At 42.2% G+C, this 22,835-nt stretch overlaps 1 protein-coding gene across 1 annotated transcript in view; it reads right to left on the reverse strand.

The window, feature by feature from the left end:
- The window catches only part of fndc5a (fibronectin type III domain containing 5a), a gene marked incomplete at both ends in the record, with an annotated part of 78,558 nt that overhangs the window by 21,435 nt on the left and 34,288 nt on the right, over nucleotides 1-22,835 (reverse strand). The window contains one exon of the mRNA XM_084044953.1: nucleotides 20,109-20,310. Within this exon, the coding sequence (XP_083901079.1) occupies nucleotides 20,109-20,310 (202 nt within the window). The remainder of the gene's footprint in view (nucleotides 1-20,108; nucleotides 20,311-22,835) is intronic.

Below are 22,835 nucleotides of genomic sequence, written 5' to 3' on the forward strand. Positions count from 1 at the left end.
CTCTTGCACACTCTTCACTGCACGATTCTATAAAGGTACAAGAGCCAGGTAAAACTTAAAGAAATGTCTTTATTGGATTTGAACCCAGAATGATTGGTTTGCAAGCCCTGTATCTTAACCACTGCGCTACCATAGCCCATACTGTAACTGTCCCCTTGCACACTACACAGAACGATTTTATAAATATACAAGAGCCAGGTAAAGGTTAAAAAAATGTCCTTCCTGGATTTGAACTAGGAGCCTTCGGGTTGCTAACCCTGTATCTTAACCACTGCACCATCATGGTTCATGCTGAACTTACTCTGTTCTCTTCCACCCTCTTCACTGAAAGATTCATTAAAGGTACAAAAGCCAGGTAAAACTTGAAAAAATGTCCTTGATTGTTTCAAACAAAGAACATTCTGTTTGCAAGCCCTGTATCGTAACCACTTCACCACCATGACGATAAATTTGAGTCTGTTCTCGTGCACTCGTCACTGAAAGATTATGTAAATTGAACAAGAGCCAGGTAAAACTTGGAAAAATGTCCTTGCTGGTTTCAAACCAAAGGCCTTCAGGTAACAAGTCCTGTATCTTCACCATTGTACCACCATGGTTCATTCCAGAAATGTCCTCTTGCAGACTCTTCACTGCACGATTCTATAAAGGTACAAGAGCCAGGTAAAACTTAAAGAAAAGTCTTTATTGGATTTGAACCCAGAATTTTTGGTTTGCAAGCCCTGTATCTTAACCACTGCGCTACCATAGCCCATACTGTAACTGTCCTCTTGAACACTGAACGATTCTATAAAGGTACAAGAGCCGGGTCAAACTCAAAAGAATTTCCTGACTGGATTTGAACCAAAGACCTTTGGGTAACAAGTCCTGTATCTTCACCATTGTACCACCATGGTTCATTCCGGAACCGTCCTCTTGCACACTCTTCACTGCACGATTCTATAAAGGTACAAGAGCCAGGTAAAACTTAAAGATTTTTTTAAATTGGATTTGAACCCAGAATGTTTGGTTTGCAAGCCCTGTATCTTAACCACTGCGCTACCATAGCCCATACTGTAACTGTCCTCTTGCACACTATACTGAACTATTTTATAAATGTACAAGAGCCAGGTAAAGGTTAAAAAAATGTCCTTCCTGGATTTGAACTAGGAGCCTTCGGGTTGCTAACCCTGTATCTTAACCACTGCACCATCATGGTTCATGCTGAACTTACTCTGTTCTCTTCCACCCTCTTCACTGAAAGATTCATTAAAGGTACAAAAGCCAGGTAAAACTTGAAAAAATGTCCTTGATTGTTTCAAACAAAGAACATTCTGTTTGCAAGCCCTGTATCGTAACCACTTCACCACCATGACGATAAATTTGAGTCTGTTCTCGTGCACTCGTCACTGAAAGATTATGTAAATTGAACAAGAGCCAGGTAACACTTGGAAAAATGTCCTTGCTGGTTTCAAACCAAGGGCCTTCAGGTAACAAGTCCTGTATCTTAACCACTGTACCACCATGGTTCATACTCATACTGTCGTCTTGCATAGTCTTCACTGAACGATTCTATAAAGGTACAAGAGCCGGGTCAAACTCAAAAGAATGTCCTGGCTGGACTTGAACCAAGGACCTTTGGGTCACAAGACCTGTATCTTCACCATTGTACCACCATGGTTCATTCTGGAACTGTCCTCTTGCACACTCTTCACTGCACAATTCTATAAAGGTACAAGAGCCAGGTAAAACTTAAAGAAATGCCCTTGCTGGATTTGAACCAAGAGCCTTCGGGTTGCAAGTCCTGTATTTTAACCTCTGTACCACCATGGTTCATACTCAAACAGTCCTCTTGCACATTCTTCACTGAACTATTCTATAAAGGTACAAGAGCCAAGTAAAACTTAAAGAAATGTCCTTGCTGGATTTGATCCAAGGACCTTCGGGCTGCAAGCCCTGTATCTTAACCATTGTACCACCATGGTTCGTACTCAAACTGTCCTCTTGAACAGTCTTCACTGAACGATTCTATAAAGGTGCAAGAGCCGGGTAAAATTTAAAGAAACATCCTTGCTGGATTTGAACTGGGAGTCTTCGGGTTGCTAGCCCTGTATCTTAACCACCACACCATCATGGTTCATGCTGAACCTACCCTGTTCTCTTACAAACTCTTCACTGAAAGATTTGATAAAGGTACAAAAAACAAGTAAAACTTAAAAAAATGTCCTTGATTGTTTCAAACAAAGAACATTCTGTTTGCAAGCCCTGTATCGTAACCACTTCACCACCATGACGATAAATTTGAGTCTGTTCTCGTGCACTCGTCACTGAAAGATTATGTAAATTGAACAAGAGCCAGGTAAAACTTGGAAAAATGTCCTTGCTGGTTTCAAACCAAAGGCCTTCAGGTAACAAGTCCTGTATCTTCACCATTGTACCACCATGGTTCATTCCAGAAATGTCTTCTTGCAGACTCTTCACTGCACGATTCTATAAAGGTACAAGAGCCAGGTAAAACTTAAAGAAATGTCTTTATTGGATTTGAACCAAGACTTTTTGGTTTGCAAGCCCTGTATCTTAACCACTGCGCTACCATAGCCCATACTGTAACTGTCCTCTTGAACACTGAACGATTCTATAAAGGTACAAGAGCCGGGTCAAACTCAAAAGAATTTCCTGACTGGATTTGAACCAAAGATCTTTGGGTAACAAGTCCTGTATCTTCACCATTGTACCACCATGGTTCATTCCGGAACTGTCCTCTTGCACACTCTTCACTGCACGATTCTATAAAGGTACAAGAGCCAGGTAAAACTTAAAGAAATGTCTTTATTGGATTTGAACCCAGAATGATTGGTTTGCAAGCCCTGTATCTTAACCACTGCGCTACCATAGCCCATACTGTAACTGTCCCCTTGCACACTACACAGAACGATTTTATAAATATACAAGAGCCAGGTAAAGGTTAAAAAAATGTCCTTCCTGGATTTGAACTAGGAGCCTTCGGGTTGCTAACCCTGTATCTTAACCACTGCACCATCATGGTTCATGCTGAACTTACTCTGTTCTCTTCCACCCTCTTCACTGAAAGATTCATTAAAGGTACAAAAGCCAGGTAAAACTTGAAAAAATGTCCTTGATTGTTTCAAACAAAGAACATTCTGTTTGCAAGCCCTGTATCGTAACCACTTCACCACCATGACGATAAATTTGAGTCTGTTCTCGTGCACTCGTCACTGAAAGATTATGTAAATTGAACAAGAGCCAGGTAAAACTTGGAAAAATGTCCTTGCTGGTTTCAAACCAAGGGCCTTCAGGTAACAAGTCCTGTATCTTAACCACTGTACCACCATGGTTCATACTCAAACTGTCGTCTTGCATAGTCTTCACTGAACGATTCTATAAAAGGTACAAGAGCCGGGTCAAACTCAAAAGAATGTCCTGGCTGGACTTGAACCAAGGACCTTTGGGTCAGAAGACCTGTATCTTCACCATTGTACCACCATGGTTCATTCCGGAACGGTCCTCTTGCACACTCTTCACTGCACAATTCTATAAAGGTACAAGAGCCAGGTAAAACTTAAAGAAATGTCCTTGCTGGATTTGAACCAAGAGCCTTCGGATTGCAAGTCCTGTATTTTAACCTCTGTACCACCATGGTTCATACTCAAACAGTCCTCTTGCACAGTCTTCACTGAACGATTCTATAAAGGTGCAAGAGCCGGGTAAAATCTAAAGAAACATCCTTGCTGGATTTGAACTGGGAGTCTTCGGGTTGCTAGCCCTGTATCTTAACCACCGCACCATCATGGTTCATGCTGAACCTACTCTGTTCTCTTACACACTCTTCACTGAAAGATTTGATAAAGGTACAAAAACCAAGTAAAACTTAAAAAAATGTCCTTGATTGTTTCAAACAAAGAACATTCTGTTTGCAAGCCCTGTATCGTAACCACTTCACCACCATGACGATAAATTTGAGTCTGTTCTCGTGCACTCGTCACTGAAAGATTATGTAAATTGAACAAGAGCCAGGTAAAACTTGGAAAAATGTCCTTGCTGGTTTCAAACCAAAGGCCTTCAGGTAACAAGTCCTGTATCTTCACCATTGTACCACCATGGTTCATTCCAGAAATGTCCTCTTGCAGACTCTTCACTGCACGATTCTATAAAGGTACAAGAGCCAGGTAAAACTTAAAGAAAAGTCTTTATTGGATTTGAACCCAGAATTTTTGGTTTGCAAGCCCTGTATCTTAACCACTGCGCTACCATAGCCCATACTGTAACTGTCCTCTTGAACACTGAACGATTCTATAAAGGTACAAGAGCCGGGTCAAACTCAAAAGAATTTCCTGACTGGATTTGAACCAAAGACCTTTGGGTAACAAGTCCTGTATCTTCACCATTGTACCACCATGGTTCATTCCGGAACCGTCCTCTTGCACACTCTTCACTGCACGATTCTATAAAGGTACAAGAGCCAGGTAAAACTTAAAGATTTTTTTAAATTGGATTTGAACCCAGAATGTTTGGTTTGCAAGCCCTGTATCTTAACCACTGCGCTACCATAGCCCATACTGTAACTGTCCTCTTGCACACTATACTGAACTATTTTATAAATGTACAAGAGCCAGGTAAAGGTTAAAAAAATGTCCTTCCTGGATTTGAACTAGGAGCCTTCGGGTTGCTAACCCTGTATCTTAACCACTGCACCATCATGGTTCATGCTGAACTTACTCTGTTCTCTTCCACCCTCTTCACTGAAAGATTCATTAAAGGTACAAAAGCCAGGTAAAACTTGAAAAAATGTCCTTGATTGTTTCAAACAAAGAACATTCTGTTTGCAAGCCCTGTATCGTAACCACTTCACCACCATGACGATAACTTTGACTCTGTTCTCGTGCACTCGTCACTGAAAGATTATGTAAATTGAACAAGAGCCAGGTAAAACTTGGAAAAATGTCCTTGCTAGTTTCAAACCAAGGGCCTTCAGGTAACAAGTCCTGTATCTTAACCACTGTACCACCATGGTTCATACTCATACTGTCGTCTTGCATAGTCTTCACTGAACGATTCTATAAAGGTACAAGAGCCGGGTCAAACTCAAAAGAAATGTCCTGGCTGGATTTGAACCAAGAGCCTTCAGGTTGCAAGTCCTGTATTTTAACCTCTGTACCACCATGGTTCATACTCAAACAGTCCTCTTGCACATTCTTCACTGAACGATTCTATAAAGGTACAAGAGCCAAGTAAAACTTAAAGAAATGTCCTTGCTGGATTTGATCCAAGGACCTTCGGGCTGCAAGCCCTGTATCTTAACCATTGTACCACCATGGTTCGTACTCAAACTGTCCTCTTGAACAGTCTTCACTGAACGATTCTATAAAGGTGCAAGAGCCGGGTAAAATTTAAAGAAACATCCTTGCTGGATTTGAACTGGGAGTCTTCGGGTTGCTAGCCCTGTATCTTAACCACCGCACCATCATGGTTCATGCTGAACCTACTCTGTTCTCTTACACATTCTTCACTGAAAGATTTGATAAAGGTACAAAAACCAAGTAAAACTTAAAAAAATGTCCTTGATTGTTTCAAACAAAGAACATTCTGTTTGCAAGCCCTGTATCGTAACCACTTCACCACCATGACGATACATTTGAGTCTGTTCTCGTGCACTCGTCACTGAAAGATTATATAAATTGAACAAGAGCCAGGTAAAACTTGGAAAAATGTCCTTGCTGGTTTCAAACCAAAGGCCTTCAGGTAACAAGTCCTGTATCTTCACCATTGTACCACCATGGTTCATTCCAGAAATGTCCTCTTGCAGACTCTTCACTGCACGATTCTATAAAGGTACAAGAGCCAGGTAAAACTTAAAGAAATGTCTTTATTGGATTTGAACCCAGAATTTTTGGTTTGCAAGCCCTGTATCTTAACCACTGCGCTACCATAGCCCATACTGTAACTGTCCTCTTGCACACTGAACGATTCTATAAAGGTACAAGAGCCGGGTCAAACTCAAAAGAATTTCCTGACTGGATTTGAACCAAAGACCTTTGGGTCGCAAGACCTGTATCTTCACCATTGTACCACCATGGTTCATTCCGGAACTGTCCTCCTGCACACTCTTCACTGCACAATTCTATAAAGGTACAAGAGCCAGGTAAAACTTAAAGAAATGTCCTTGCTGGATTTTAACCCTGAATTATTGGTTTGCAAGCCCTGTATCTTAACCACTGCGCTAACATGGCCCATACTGTAACTGTCCTCTTGCACACTACACTGAATGATTTTATAAATGTACAAGAGCCAGGTAAAGGTTAAAAAATGTCCTTCCTGGATTTGAACTAGGAGCCTTCGGGTTGCTAACCCTGTATCTTAACCACTGCACCATCATGGTTCATGCTGAGCCTACTCTGTTCTCTTCCACAATCTTCACTGAAAGATTTGATAAAGGTACAAAAGCCAAGTAAAACTTGAAAAAATGTCCTTGATTGTTTCAAACAAAGAACATTCTGTTTGCAAGCCCTGTATCGTAACCACTTCACCACCATGACGATAAATTTGAGTCTGTTCTCTCGTGCACTCGTCACTGAAAGATTATGTAAATTGAACAAGAGCCAGGTAAAACTTGGAAAAATGTCCTTGCTGGTTTCAAACCAAGGGCCTTCAGGTAACAAGTCCTGTATCTTAACCACTGTACCACCATGGTTCATACTCAAACTGTCGTCTTGCACAGTCTTCACTGAACGATTCTATAAAGGTACAAGAGCCGGGTCAAACTTAAAGAAATGTCTTGACTGGATTTGAACCCAGGACCTTTGGGTCACAAGACCTGTATCTTCACCATTGTACCACCATGGTTCATTCCGGAACTGTCCTCTTGCACACTCTTCAATGCACGATTCTATAAAGGTACAAGAGCCAGGTAAAACTTAAAGAAATGTCCTTGCTGGATTTGAACCAATAATTTTCGGTTTGCAAGCCCTGTATCTTAACCACTGCGCTACCATGGCCCATACTAGAACAGTCCTCTTGCACACTATACTGAACGATTTTATAAATGTACAAGAGCCTGGTAGAGGTTAAAAAATGTCATTCCTGGATTTGAACTAGGAGCCTTCGGGTTGCTAGCCCTGTATCTTAACCACCGCACCATCATGGTTCATGCTGGACCTTCTCTGTTCTCTTCAACACTCTTCACTGAAAGATTAAATAAACGTACAAAAGCCAAGTAAAACTTGAAAAAATGTCCTTGATTGTTTCAAACAAAGAACATTCTGTTTGCAAGCCCTGTATCGTAACCACTTCACCACCATGACGATACATTTGAGTCTGTTCTCTCGTGCACTCGTCACTGAAAGATTATGTAAATTGAACAAGAGCCAGGTAACACTTGGAAAAATGTCCTTGCTGGTTTCAAACCAAGGGCCTTCAGGTAACAAGTCCTGTATCTTAACCACTGTACCACCATGGTTCATAATCAAACTGTCGTCTTGCACAGTCTTCACTGAACGATTCTATAAAGGTACAAGAGCCGGGTCAAACTCAAAAGAATGTCCTGGCTGGTTTTGAACCAAGGACCTTTGGGTCGCAAGACCTGTATCTTCACCATTGTACCACCATGGTTCATTCCAGAACTGTCCTCTTGCACACTCTTCACTGTACGATTCTATAAAGGTACAAGAGCCAGGTAAAACTTAACGAAATGTCCTTGCTGGATTTGAACCAAGAATTTTTGGTTTGCAAGCCCTGTATCTTAACCACTGCGCTACCATGGCCCATAGAATCATAAAACACGGGACGTGATGTTGATACTGTCCATTGTGCCAATAGATGGTGTGCACTCACATGAGATTTGCCTTGATGTTACGAGAGTGGCATGGGAGGTGTCTTTCTTAGACTGGGGTAAGATGTCAATTTTGGGACACATCCTCAGTAGTGTGCCTTTGAATCAGGGGGTGTTTCGGCCTTCAAACACTATACACCCTCATCAAAGGTGGCCAGCTACAGGGTGATCAAGCCTTAGCTTGTGTCCCATGCCCAATCATTAAGATTTGCCTAGTTGTTAAATGGCAGACATCCCAAGGGACTGTGCAAGGCAGGGGCGTCCTCTTCCCTGAGCCAACCCTACAGCTGACCGCATACCTCATATGCCCTCCTTAAGTTGGAGGGGTTTGAATTGGGTTCTCAGGTGGTGGGGGGGGGGGGGGTCATGTTCTTAGAGCCCAGCAAGGGTCCTTCCGTTTGATCCATATCCACTGGCTGCCTCTTTCAGCCGCTTCAGAAACTGCTCTGATGGTCTGCCGCAGAGCCTGTCCATGGATTCCAAGTTCCTTCAGCAATCTGATGGTGGAAGAAGCCACAAATCCTCTGCATCCCACTTCAACTGGACAGACTTTTGCGTTCCAGCCACGCTGAATTGCGTCTGCTGCCAGCTCAGTGTAGCGCAGTTTCTTGCGCTCATAGGCCTCCTCAACAGAGGACTCCCACGGGACTGTGAGTTCTATGATATACACAGACTTTCGTGAAGGGGACCAGAGTACCATGTCTGGCCTAAGGTTGGTGGAAGCGATCTCAGGTGGAAAGATTAGTTGCTGGCCAATATCGACCAGCATCTTCCAGTCCCGGGCCATGGCTAGGTGTCCAGTTTCTGGCTTTGCAGGAAGATGCTTGGGCTTTTTCTGTCCCTCCCGGATGAATGTTGTCGTTTTGATGGGATTACTTGTTCTTGGGGGTAAGGAGTTGGTTGCACTCCTCTTGATTTCAAGTGCTGCAGCCAGGCTCTTGAGGACCTGATTGTGCCTCCAGGTGTAGCGGCATTGTGTGAGACTGGTCTTGCAACCCGACATGATATGTCTGAGAGTTGCTGGAGCTGGGCAGAGGGGGCAGGTTGGGTCCTCGCCATACCACTGATGTAGGTTTTTTGGTGACGGAAGCACATCATATATAGCTCTTATGATGAAGCTGATGTTGCTGGCTTCCATTTGCCATAACTCACTCCAGTTGATCTTTCTCCTTTCCAGGCCTTCCCACCTTGTCCATTGCCCCTGTTTAGCAAGAGAGACAGCCTTTGTACTTCTTGCAGTCTCCTCCTGTCTGTGCACCTCCTCGACCACCAGTTTCCTCCGCTCAGATGTTGATGCCTTACGCCAAGTTGGTTTGCTTGCTGCCAGGCCAAGGCCTCCTCTTCCATGCTGGGTATGTCCCACGATGTCTTGGTGTCTCAGGGCTGATGTAGCTTGCTGCACAGCATTGGATGGTGTCCATTTCCTTCCAGTTAGTAGGGGAGGTGGAGCATTGCTGATGGTCTGGTCTTTGGAGTCCTTCAGTGTCATCTGAAGTCTTACCTTAGAGCACTTGTACTCCTCCGTTAGACTTGTGAGAGGTAGTTCAAGGACCCCTTTGCCGTAGAGGCCGATGTTACTTAGACATTGTGGGACACCGAGCCATTTCTTCGCATATGAAGTAATGGTTCGCTCCATCTTCTCCACAGTTGTTATTGGGACCTCATAGATGGTGAGTGGCCACATTACCCGGGGGAGAAGTCCAAACTGTAGGCACCAAAGCTTGAGCTTCCCAGGCAGTAGGGTCTTGTTGATGTTCTCAAGGCCATTGGCGATGTCCTGCCTCAATTGCTGCACTTGGTCTTTATCCTTGAGGCTTGCGTTGTACCATCTACCCAGGCTTTTGACAGGTTGCTCAGACACCGTTGGTATCGGGTCATCTCCAATGCAGAACTTCACATCTTTAAGCTGTCCCTTGACTATGGAGATGCTTCGAGATTTGCTTGGCTTGATTTTCATCCGGGCCCATTTGATGTTCTCCTGCAGTTTTGCAAGTAGCCGCTTGGTGCATGCTGCAGTATTGGTCAGTGTAGTCATGTCATCCATGTATGCTCGGATAGGTGGGAGACGGAGCCTGTCCTTAGTTCGCTCGCCGCCCACCACCCATCTCGAGGCCCTGATGATGACTTCCATGGCCATAGTGAAGGCCAGAGGTGAGATTGTACAGCCTGCCATTATGCCCACTTCCAAGCGCTGCCATGATGTGGTGAAGTCAGGTGTTGTGAAACACAATTGCAGGTCTTGGAAGTAGGCCTTTACCAGCGTAGTGATGGGTTCTGGTACGTGGAAAAAGTTGAAAGATTCCCAGAGGAGTTCATGGGGAACTGAGCCAAAGGCATTGGCCAGGTCGAGGAAGATGACATAGAGGTCTCTCTTGTCCTTCTTAGCTGCTTGGATCTGGTGCCAAATCATACTAGTATGCTCCAGGCAACCAGAGAACCCAGGAATGCCTGCTTTCTGTACAGATGTATCAATGTACTTATTCCTTTCCAGGTAAGTGGACAGCCTCTGTGCTATTATACTGAAAAAGATTTTCCCCTCGACGTTGAGAAGGCTGATTGGCCGGAATTGACTGATGTCTGTCGCATCCTTCTCTTTTGGAATTAGTACACCACCAGCCCTTCGCCATGCCTTAGGTATGATTTCCTTCTGCCACACTATCCTCATGAGCCTCCAAAGAAAGCGTAGCACATCCGGGGCGTTCTTGTAGAGCTTGTATGGTACTCCATTAGGCCCAGGAGCCGATGCCGCTCTTGCTCGCCGGACTACATTCTCTACTTCCTTCCATTTTGGAGGGTCAGTGTCCAGGTTGAATTCCGGAGGTTGAATAGGTGGGATGTCATGTGGGATGATCATCTGCTCATGCCTTTTCGTGTCCTGGTGGACCTTTTCCAGATATTCTTCCAGTTCCTGCTTTGGTGTTTTCAGGATTCCACTCTTGTCCTTAGCGAAGAGGTCTTTGACAAACTTAAAGGGGTTTTTATAGAACCGTGTTCTTGAGTGTTCCTTCTTCTTACGAAGTTTCCTTAAGTTCTCTGCTCTTCGCAAGGTTGCCAGCCGACATTTGATGTCTGCTTGGAGTAGCATGAGACCTTCTCTCTCTGCATCAGAGGCTTTCTTCCACTGCTTTCTCAGCTGCCTTCTCTCTCTGACAAGTCTCTCGATCTCTTGCTGCCTCCTAGATTTGGCTGGCGCTGGTGGTGCCTTTCCACTTCTCCTTTTGTTTACTCCAAAGCGCTCTTCTCCGTAGTGGTAGATAATGTCTCCCATCCTTTCAAGCTTTTTCTCTACGGTGCCTACCTGTTGTTCCAGGATTTTTGTCAGGTCGTTATTGATTGTTTCCCACTCTTTCTTTTCAACAGCTTTGGGCCATTTCACACTTGGTCTGTGACCTTTGATCTTTTCCTCCTTTGGAGGTCTCTGTGGTTGGATGAGTTCGTCCACCGGCAAATCTGTGCTTGTGTTAGCCTCCTCAATGACAGGGGTGCTGATGCTCTGCGAACTTTGGTTTGTGTCCCGTCGCTGTGCTTCATTCGACTGATTTGACTGGTTGCTTCGTAAGAAGTACTGGTCAATGCGAGGTCCCTGTCTCTTCTCTCCCAAGCACCTTTTCCTCCCTTGGTGGATCTTTAATCCCCTTGCCGATGTAACTTTCTCCCAACCACAGCTGCACACCTGAAGTGTGTGTCCTGCTGCTGCTGTGGTTGTCTCATGTGCTGTGTTCTTCTTAGTCGTAGTCGTTTCCGTTCCTGGGTCTGTAACCGTGTGATCAATCGTTGAGCCATCTTCCGCCCCAGCTCTCGCAGGCTCTAGGGGTATTTTCCTTTGTTGACTTTCTGTAGCACTTAGCGGGTGTCTCCAACATACTGAAGCAGCGTTGGAGACTGCCAACATGGGTAGCTAGCCCATGACAGCCCCAGTGGGGTCTATTTCCTCCAGTCAGCTGTCTCTCCAAGCTGTCACACAGACTTTCCTATGTTGTCAGCTGTCCTTTCACAGCGGTCACTGGACGAGTCCAGATAATCAGAATCATAAAACACGGGACGTGATGTTGATACTGTCCATTGTGCCAATAGATGGTGTGCACTCACATGAGATTTGCCTTGATGTTACGAGAGTGGCATGGGAGGTGTCTTTCTTAGACTGGGGTAAGATGTCAATTTTGGGACACATCCTCAGTAGTGTGCCTTTGAATCAGGGGGTGTTTCGGCCTTCAAACACTATACACCCTCATCAAAGGTGGCCAGCTACAGGGTGATCAAGCCTTAGCTTGTGTCCCATGCCCAATCATTAAGATTTGCCTAGTTGTTAAATGGCAGACATCCCAAGGGACTGTGCAAGGCAGGGGCGTCCTCTTCCCTGAGCCAACCCTACAGCTGACCGCATATATTAGTACTGTCCTCTTGCGCACTATACTGAACGATTTGATAAAAGTACAAGAGCCAGGTAAAGGTTAAAAAAATGTCCTTCCTGGATTTGAACTAAGAGCCTTCAGGTTGCTAACCCTGTATCTTAACCACTGCACCATAATGGTTCATGCTGAACCTACTCTGTTCTCTTCCACAATCTTCACTGAAAGATTTGATAAAGGTACAAAAGCCAAGTAAAACTTGAAAAAATGTCCTTGATTGTTTCAAACAAAGAACATTATGTTTGCAAGCCCTGTATCGTAACCACTTCACCACCATGACAATAAATTTGAGTCTGTTCTCTTGTGCACTCGTCACTGAAAGATTATGTAAATGAACAAGAGCCAGGTAAAACTTCGAGAAATGTCCTTGCTGGTTTCAAACAAAGGACAATCTGTTTGCAAGCCCTGTATCTTAAACCACTGTACCTCCATAGTTCATACTTGAATGTCCTCTTGCACACTCTTCTCTGAACGATTCTATAACGGTACAAGAGCCAGGTAAAACTTAAAGTAATGTCCTTGTTGGATTTGAATTAAGAATCTTCAGATGGCAAGCCCTATATCTTAACCACTGCGCTACCATGGACCATACTAGAACTCTCCTCTTGCACAGTATACTGAACGATTCTATAAAGGTACAAGAGCCAGGTAAAAGTTAAAATAATATCCTACCTTGATTTGAACCAGGAGCTGTCACGTTGCGAGCCCTGTATCTTAACCACTGCGCTACCATGGCCCAAACTAGAACTCTCCTCTTGCACAATATACTGAACGATTCTATAAAGGTACAAGAGCCAGGTAAAAGTTAAAAAAATGTCCTCACTGGATTTTAACCGGGAGGCTTCGGGCTGCAAGCCCTGTATCTTAACCACTGCACCATCATGATTCATGCAAAATCTACTCTGGAGCATTCATAGAGCTCACCTCCAGGCGGAGGAGCTTAATACATTTGCATACAGTGATTTTATTTAAGAATTTTATGTTTTGTTATTTCATTTTTTATTTAATGATTTTCACACTAATTTGCTTAAACCAATCTTTATTGTTTAATCATGTTAGTGTTCTTTTTTTCCCCAGCACCAGTTTGATTTGTTCAGTGGTTTCTTTCTTTATTAAGGAATTTGTTGTACTATATTTGGATTCATCTATTGAGCCACGCTGGCATTGAAGGTACAACTGAGAATGTTGTACTTAACCAACCTTTTACAATTTAGATGCACAGTGAAGATGTTCTTTAACAGGTTTGAGACCTGTTTGAGACCACAGCATAAGAGATATAGTAGAGAACCTGATACTTAGCCCACCTTTTAGAATTTAGATGGCCAGTGAAAATGTTCTTCAGAAGATTTGAACACTTCACTTTTGATTGATAAACCTCCGATTTACCTCTCGAGCCACACAAGCATGGGAGCTACAATTGAGTACGTAATACTTAACCCACCTTTTAGAATTTAAATGGAGAATGAAAATGTTCTTTAGGAGATTTGAACCATAAACCTTTAGCTTATAAACCCCAGAATTATCTCTTAAACTACACAGGGATGGAAGGTAAGAATGAGAACGTAAAAATGTTCTGTGAGGAGCTTTGAGCCCCAAACCTTTGATTTATAAACCTTGGTTTATCTCTTGAGCCACACTGGCTTAGAACATATAAATGATTTAGAATTTAGATAGACACTGAAAATGTTCTTTTCAACCATAAATCTTCAGTTTATAAATCCAAATGATTGGACTGAATGTTAGGTGCAAAGGATACCAAAGTTCTGCTTGTGGTGAGGCAGACTAAGGAAAAAGTACTGAGGCACTCCGTCTTCAGGTGAAAAAATAAAAGGGTTTATTTTGGCAGGTGAGCAAGGCAACAGCTGACCGACGCGTTTCGACACGTCACTTAGGTCTTCAACAGGGTCTTAACAATCAGGTGATTAGTCACTCTTTAAGTACAGGTTGTGAGTGGCAATCAAATGATTCCAACCAATGTAAGCATTACACACAGATGACGCCATCATTATGCAAAATAAATGAAAATACATAATATGCAAAATAAATGACATAATACTTATGCACACCATAAGTGACAAAACCAACACCAAAAGTAAAAAGTAAACGCACACAAAAGGTTTTCTTGTACTGCGTTTGGTAGAGCAGTTGCTGAGGTTCACTGCAGCACAGAGAACGCCTTTTCTTGGACACAGCCACTGACATTCTAAGGGTCCAAGGTAACAGAACCCACACGCTCCAGTAGCTTTTAGCCACAAGCCAATCGATTGGCCTCTCTTGACCAGTATTAACAAATCAAAGTCGAACATCTCGAGACCTCTGATACTTTTGCTAGTCAGCCTCCCCAGGGCTAGTTGGCCAGCCGCAATGTCACTGATGCACACTAACCAATCCCTGAATGAGATTGATTCCCCAAAATGGTTGGAGCGGAACTGATTGAGGCCGAGATATGTCTCACATTCACCCATTCGCGCACACACGCATACACGCACACACGCGCACACGTGCACACACACACACCCACACACACACACACACACACACACACACACACACACACACTATGAAACAACAAACTATACTATTAAAACTGGTCAAACATTGGCCAAATTGTCAAATAATAAGAGGCAATAATTGTGAAAATAGCTGCTCTACAAGCTCACAACGCTACAGTATGTGACGATGTCACGATATGGTCGTGATTAATCGGCATTTCTTTTGAGGTCTTTAACCTCCCTTTCTAAAATGTGCTTTGTGCACATGCCGGGAGAGATGCAATACAGGAGGGCGGCATTGGGGCCAGCTGGAAAATCCAAATAAAAATCCTAGAAAAATGTTTTTAAGAAAGATTGAAAGGCTTTTTTACGATGTGATGGACCTTCAAGGCCATAGCTCAGAGGGCTAAGACATTCTCTGCATGTTACCAAGGTCATCAGTTCAACCCCCACGCTTACTCACAGGAAAAATCCTTTTCCGTGCCAACTCCTGGAGGAGAGATTGAAAGGCTCTTTCATACTGTAGCTCAGTGTGTGTAGAAGGTCTCTATGTTTCCCAGGTCATACTTTTAAACCCCACTCTTACTGACAGGAAAATTCATTTTGAGAGTCAACTCGTGGAAGACTATAACTATAAGGCTGTTCCTCAGTGGGTTAATTGTTTTAACAAAAGTGTTTCTAGTTCTTCCCCTGATTTTGCTCGCTATTCATCATTACATGCGTAGATGTCAGTGTAGTAGACCATAACAAATACCTTTAAAACCATATTGACCACATTCCTTTCCACTTCAACAGCATCTGCTCATCTTTATAGTTGCCATCAAAAGCTTGTGGGCTGAGGAACTGAGCTAATTAAACAGACATCCATGAACAAGCAGCCCAAATGAGACAGGCAAAGATGGATGTCGTCTAAAACGGGGGATTTGTCAGATTCGAGTGGCGGATAATGAAGCCTGCAAGCATCCCTGGGTAGAGACGGCTTTTAGGAAAGGTGTGTGTGATGGGAAGTGTGTGTCTTTTCTGCTTGTTACCAAGCTAGGGTAATTCAACCGTGTGTGTATTTGTGTGTGTAATAAATCATATATGTACCATGTGCTGTGCGTTTGTGTGTGCGTGCATGTGTGCGTGCGTGCATAACTGCATATATGCTACAGGTGTGGTGGCTGTGCATGACTGTGCACTGTGTACTTTTTTGGAAGTGGATGGGAGCCGTGAGGCAGTTTAATTACTTTCAACCTGGGCATGTCATTAGGAGTACATGTAAAAATTAAATAAAAAAGGTTAGAAAGAAAAAGAAATCTAAAACTATCAAAAGTTGAAAAAATAGTCGATCTGAAAGCCCACAATGCGATGTGGGCTGTGATCAGCTATTTTCACCTTTTCTCGAAATAGGGCTTAAAGGAGTACATCCCAAAAAAAAACATATTTTCTATCAATTACACACACCTAGCTGAAGCCTTGAATCAAAATATACTTAAAGTACTAAAAGTAAAAGTACTCATTATGCAGAATGTCCCATCTTACAAGTTTTCAAACGTACAAAAATCCTTTGAAAATAGCAGATCTACAAACTCGTAGCTTGTAGATCTGCTATTTTCAAATAGCCAAAGTGTATATAGGGCTGTGGTTAATGTATGTTTTGTAATAATAATCAGAGTTTTCAAATAATTAGTAGTGGAGTAAAAAGTACGATCAGAGATGTAGTGGAGTAGAAGTAAAAAATATTGAAAACTGGAAATACTCCAGTAAAGTACAAATATCTCACATTTGTACAGTACTTGAGTAAATGTACTTTCCACCAAATGTTACTTTCCACCACTGCCTGTCAGACAGTCGTGTGGAAGGAGGAGGGTGGCAACAGCCCCCATAAGAACCATTTGAAGAGATTGCACATTGTTTTCCTGTTGAGAGCACTGTTGCTTCTCAAAATTTAATTACCCCTTCCTCTGTCTATTGGTTTGTGTGTTAGCGAATGTTTATGTATGTGTATGTGTGCATGCTTGTGTGTGTGTGTGTGTGTGTGTGTGTGTGTGTGTGTGTGTGTGTGTGTGTGTGTGTGTGTGTGTGTGTGTGTGTGTGTGTGTGTGTGTGTGTGTGTGTGTGTGTGTGTGTGTGTGTGTGTGTGTGTGTGTGTATTCTGTGCATGCAAGATACCACTTGAAGCCAAAGCGTGGGTGTTAGAACAACTGTTACGTTACATTGAGAGAGAAAGAGAGAGAGAGAGAGAGAGGCAGACTTATATATAAAATTGGGTCTTGACCAACCATAACAAACATTTTTTATCACATATACAGTATGAATATAATAGTTAGTAACTGTGTTTTTCTTTACCGTCTAATAACCAGTGTTGCATTATTTCTCTGAAGATGCAACAATTACATAAATCTTGAATGTTGAATATGACAGTGAGTCTATGGTGATGTGGAGTAAAGTGACAATGGCTCTACAGTATGAGAAATTAGTGTAAAATGCAAACCTTTTAGCCCCAAAAGAGAAATTAGACGTTTGCCCGGGACCCAAACTAGTGAAAATAGCAGATCTACTGTACAAGCTCAAATCAGCTATTCTCACTATTTCTTCAACTCTCTTTTTACATTTATTTGTGGTAATTATTAGATTTTTTCATTTTATTTATCAAATACTTTTGAAAAATATATTTTTTTAACTAATGAAAAGTTGTGATTTCTTTTGTTCAAATCTTTTGAAAAATCTGGAAACAGATTTTTACTCGCGACCCATGAAAATTGGTCCACGACCCAAAGGTCCCTGTTTGGGTAACAGTGCTGTAGTGTTCCGACTAAAATCCCATTGATTTGCCTCGGCTCATGCTCACAGCCCCAAATACCTCCTCCGCAATCCTGACAAACACATCCCCTCAAGAGTTGGGTTCACTATGGAGAAATTCAGTGGTGGAGGAAGTACTCATATATTTTACACAAATTAAAGTTGCAATAACACAATATAAAAATGCTCTGTTGCAAGTAAAAAATACCTGTGTTCAAAATGTTACTTGAGTAAAAGTACAAAAGCATTGGCATCAAAATATACTTTGTAATGGCAATTTCCACCTTCCATTGTTCCAATATTGCACATTACTTCAGAGGAGTGGTGTATGCAGTGATCCTAGGCAGTAGACAAAGTCAGAAACAAACAAGATGGATGTCCAGTCCAAGATCCAGTTTTAGGTGTAGTTATTGTAATTGCAGTTGTTATGAACATACCAGACATATTGCAGTGTCATTTCTGTAGTGAATCTCTGTATTGTGGTTCTGTCTGTCTGCTTCTCTCCTTGCTGCTGGTAAAAGCAGCGTGGCTCCTCACCAACCTGTGTCCTCTGTCCTAGCTTATCAGTGCACCTATGACCCTTTAAGTAACACCTAACACCTGCAGCCCGCCACCCAGTGTCCAATAGTAATAATGCCAAACTACCAAATAATATAACACCATCAAAATGGCTCCTACATACATACTTAAAGTACCAAAAGTAAAAGTACTAAATGTTTTTGAAAATAGACTAGGTATAAAATAGGGCTTAAGTGGTTAATGTAGGTTTTATAATGTAATAATTTATATGTGCAAAGTAACTAGTAACTAAAGTTTTCAAATAATTGTAGTGGAGTAAATGTACAATATTTGTCTCTGAGATGTAGTGGAGTAGAAGTAAAAGTACTGAAAATTGGAAATACTCAGTAAAGTAAATATATCTCAAAATTGCACTTAGGTAAATGTACTTACTTTACACCACTGGAGAAATCACACAGGGAATGACTCGGGCTATAGTGACGCCCATGGAAGCGCATCAATACGTTTTGAAGTGAACAACCCCTCTGGCCATTTATTCATGAGGCGGTCAGCAGGGCAGAGTGTTAGGGGCATTTGTGTTGAGAAATTTAATTTCACGCTTTGTGTCCATATTGATTTTTATTGGACCTTTAGACTAAACCAGTCAAGGAATTTGTCAACGGGCCAACTCCCCCTGCCTGCCCGGAAACAGGGAAGAACTTTGCTGCTTTGCTTCGTTGTGTGTAAACGTGTGTTTGTGTGGGTAAGTAAGAGAATTAGCTGAGTTGTTAGTTTTGGTAACACTTTCTATGAAGTCCATGTCTAGTATAATGCATTATTCAAACATACTTATAATGCATTTTAATATGCTTTTAACACCGTATTATAGACAAGATTATGCTTTCAAGTAAGAAGGAAGGGGCTAAATGCCCAAAGGGAGCTTTTTTCTAGTATTTCATAATTTTTGGACACTCATATCTACAGTATGCAAGAACAACACAAAATGTTTCTGCTTACGTCTCCAAGAATGTCAATACTTTACTTAAAGCACCCAATGACCACTTATAATGACTTACAATATAATCACACTATAATGCATTATAACAGTGATTATACAATTACTATAATGTATTACAACCATGATCATTGCAATACACTATGATCCTTGCAAAATCAAATGTCTGTGAGTGTCCAGCAATTATGAAGTATCATGATACTTGACCTCATAAGTCAAGTCTCTCATACTGTAAGTGAGACAATGCATATAAAACGTACGAATTGAAGCTTTAGTAAATCCTGCAAAGCCTGTTCCCGTGCAAACCTCTTCACCACCACAGTGCAACGTACCACAGTGAATGTGAGAGATAGCATTCATTGAAGGTTTTCCAGCGTGAATGCACAACACTATCATCTAGTGTTGTGGCCAGTGGTACGACAGTCAAGCATATGCGTAACTATAAATTGCTTGCGACACCGTATAGGACCCTACGACATACTGTAACTCTGACGATACCTCAACACAGAAGCATAAATCAGCCTTTAGCCATCTTAACCCATTAAGACCGGGAAAGCATCTGTCATTTTAGATTTTAACCACTTTAACCATTTAACCTTATACTTTGGCTATTAAAAAAAAAACTCATAGCGTGGCACCAAGTTTGTAGATCTGCTATTTTTTTTTAAATCATGAAAAATCTTACGTTGCAAACTTTTTCATGTCAAGGGCCCCCAAAATGATATGTATTTGGCCGCGGACCGCCGGACCCCCATCTCAAAATATTTTGTTTCAGGGACCCTCCAGCAGCAAAAATGTGAGAAAAATGTTCACTTTAAAAATATATATATATTCAAAGATTTGCACAAACGTTCACGATTTTTTAGGAATAGCAGATCTACAAGCTCATGGCGCGGCACTCGGTGCCGCGCTATGAGCTTGTATATCTGCTATTTTTGAATAGCAGATAAGTATAAAATAATGGTCAAAGTGGTTACACAGATGCGTTCCCGCGGTCTTAATAATTAAGCCCCACCAACAATATATATGTTGCCATGCGACGAATACAGGGACAACCACCAGGATAAAAAGTGTTGAGCCTTCCGTACCTTTACTCTTGGAGGCCTGAGTCTCTGCCTCCCTGGGCGTTCGGAAGCGCAGAGGTTCGCTGAGCGGGCTGGCATGCCCCGACATGCTGATGGACTGGACGTGCACAATGTAGTCCGTCTCCTCCTCCAAGTCCCATAATGCACAGGAGCGCGTGGTGGTGTTGACTTCCTGGATGAAGCGCAGCATGCGCACGTCTTTCTTCTGTCAGAGCGTGACACATGAGGAGATTATAGACACTTAGTTCAGTGGTTTTCAACCCTTTTCATATCAAGGTCCATTATGTATTTCGGCATTTGAACCGCGGACCAAACGTTTGATGAGATTTAGACTCTCAGACCTAAAACTTATAATATTTTGTTATTGTTCGATAAGATTCTGGCCATAATTCCATGCTGTATTGATGTTGGCACCATAACAGGCCAACGTTGATCAAAATAACAATTCTTCTACATTCTCTAATTGTGTAGACTTCTTGTAAATGAAGTGATGCAGCTGATGTTTAACAATAATTTAACTCTTGAGAGTGTAAAATGTACATCTTACATTTTAGAATTTGAAACCTGAAACAACAAAGTCTTATGCACACATGATCAGCTCAGAGAAAGGTGCGTAGGCAGGGATCAGACGTATAGAATACAATAATAATGACCTGCGCACTACTGTCTACACTTGCACAATAAGAACAACTACTGTATATTTAGGCCAAAAACTTTTCAGATATTGAAACCTGAAAAGTAACACATAATGAGATTTCCAGCCGACAGTGGCAATATGATGCTAATGTTCTAAACATCATGTATATACCTCCTTTCACAAACACTATCTGAAACGGTTTCGAGTCCAAAGTCACAGATTGCGACTATAACTTATACTGTGTTCTTACACTATGCAGGATCAAAGTACCCAGATATGGTTTGTAGATCGACTGCAGGGCTGTGAGATCCCCCAACAAACGATTTCCTCCGACAGTGCATTCCACTGTGCGTGCAATGTATTGCTAAACAGCCCTGCAGATTGTTATTATTAAAATGTACCCGAAATATTATTGATGCACTTGTAAACTGTAATTGTATGCTAACTCTTGGATGTGTTTACTTAAGCTTGCTTTTTAGTCATCACTAAAATCCTAATTAAAATCCTATATCTGTGCAGGAAAAATGCCAGTTTGGCATTATTATTTTCTTGGCACTCTACTTGAGTGATTACCCTGTTGTTGGTTGATTAGAGTTTATGCTTTACTCTGATCTTGCACTTACGTTGTGGCGGATAAGAGTATCTGCAAAATGCCTAAATTGCAATTTAGCATTTTGCATTCAATGTGATTCAGTCAGATACCTCACATAATACGGTGTACTGTTACAGTATGTTAAACATTTATAGTGTACAATAATGTGAATACTATATTTTGATCTTGGTGTTGAGGCTCTGCTGCATTATATACTACTTCCTGCTCATCACAATTAGATGATAAACATGTAACCACTTAAAGACTATATACACTCAGGGTCACCTTGGTCACCTCCTTTTTTCCCTCTAGACCAAAATGTCTTCACCATAAATAGCCCGTCGCAACACTATGCGCAGTGAGATTGTAGATTGGCTGTTTTCGACGAATGTTCGCCTGTTATGAATGATGCCCAGAATAGGGATGCTAGGGTTCGTGTCATGTGGTTAAGAGCAGGGAGATATGCCACCAACCCCCAAGAGGAAAACAGAACCCAGAGGGGACAACATAAACCCCAGGGGACAACACAGTCTACGGGTGGAGCTGGGGTGGCAGTACCAATGTTAAATATATGCAGCAGTGGAAGGTAGGTCTGTCAAATTGGTCAGCTACTAGACACAACACGCTTATATAACTCACACAGCAATCCGGGAACCCATTCGGTAAAAAAGAAAAGTGGGGGACCACTTCCTTTTTTGTGTAGAAACAGGAACTCGGTTTGGCTCCTCCACTTTCTTAGTCAACTTCCTCCCGGGTGCTTCTGTGTTTATTCCTACTAACAACAACACTACATGTTTAAGGCAGTGGTGCTGACAGATTCTGCTGTTAGCCGAATCTGTCTTGAGAAATGACTCACAGAGTGGTGCGCAATGTGACCCACTCCAGTATATCTGCCTGAATTAGCTCGCAAGCTATGCATAATTGATTTAACCTCCGATCCAATGAATACACAGGACCACAATGGAAACAAGCCCTCAGGGCTTTTTGTGTTATCCTTTTAGCATCAATCAATCCATTGAGATGGACAGTAGGAGAACAGAGAGCTTGGAAGGGGAAGAAGGACCAAGACATCAGACAGGATGCCAGCACACAAACACACAACTCCATCCAGAGATGCATGTCTTCCATCTTTTCTTTTTTTTTGCCGGAGTAGCAAACTATGATCTGTCCCAGTGAATAATGCCAATTATGTATATATTTCTCAAACGTTTTTTTGTGCCACGGACCCCCAAATTGATATATATTTACTTTCGGACCCCCACCTGAAAATGTTTTGTGCCAGGGACACCCAGAAGAGAAGATTTGTGTTTAAAAAAAAAACATTTTCAAACACTTTAAGGTTTTTCAAAACCACTTTGAGAACCACTGGTGTATGAGATCAAAACAGATCATGAGGTAATTTGCTCTGTATAATGAAATGTGTGTGGGTGGGTGGGTATGCGTGCGTGCGTGCGTGCGTGCGTGACAGCACTTTTCCCCTTTTAAGCAGATGTCATTGTAA

Source organism: Gymnoscopelus microlampas (assembly GCF_963454915.1).
Source record: "Gymnoscopelus microlampas genome assembly, chromosome: 20".
Lineage (NCBI taxonomy): Eukaryota > Metazoa > Chordata > Actinopteri > Myctophiformes > Myctophidae > Gymnoscopelus > Gymnoscopelus microlampas.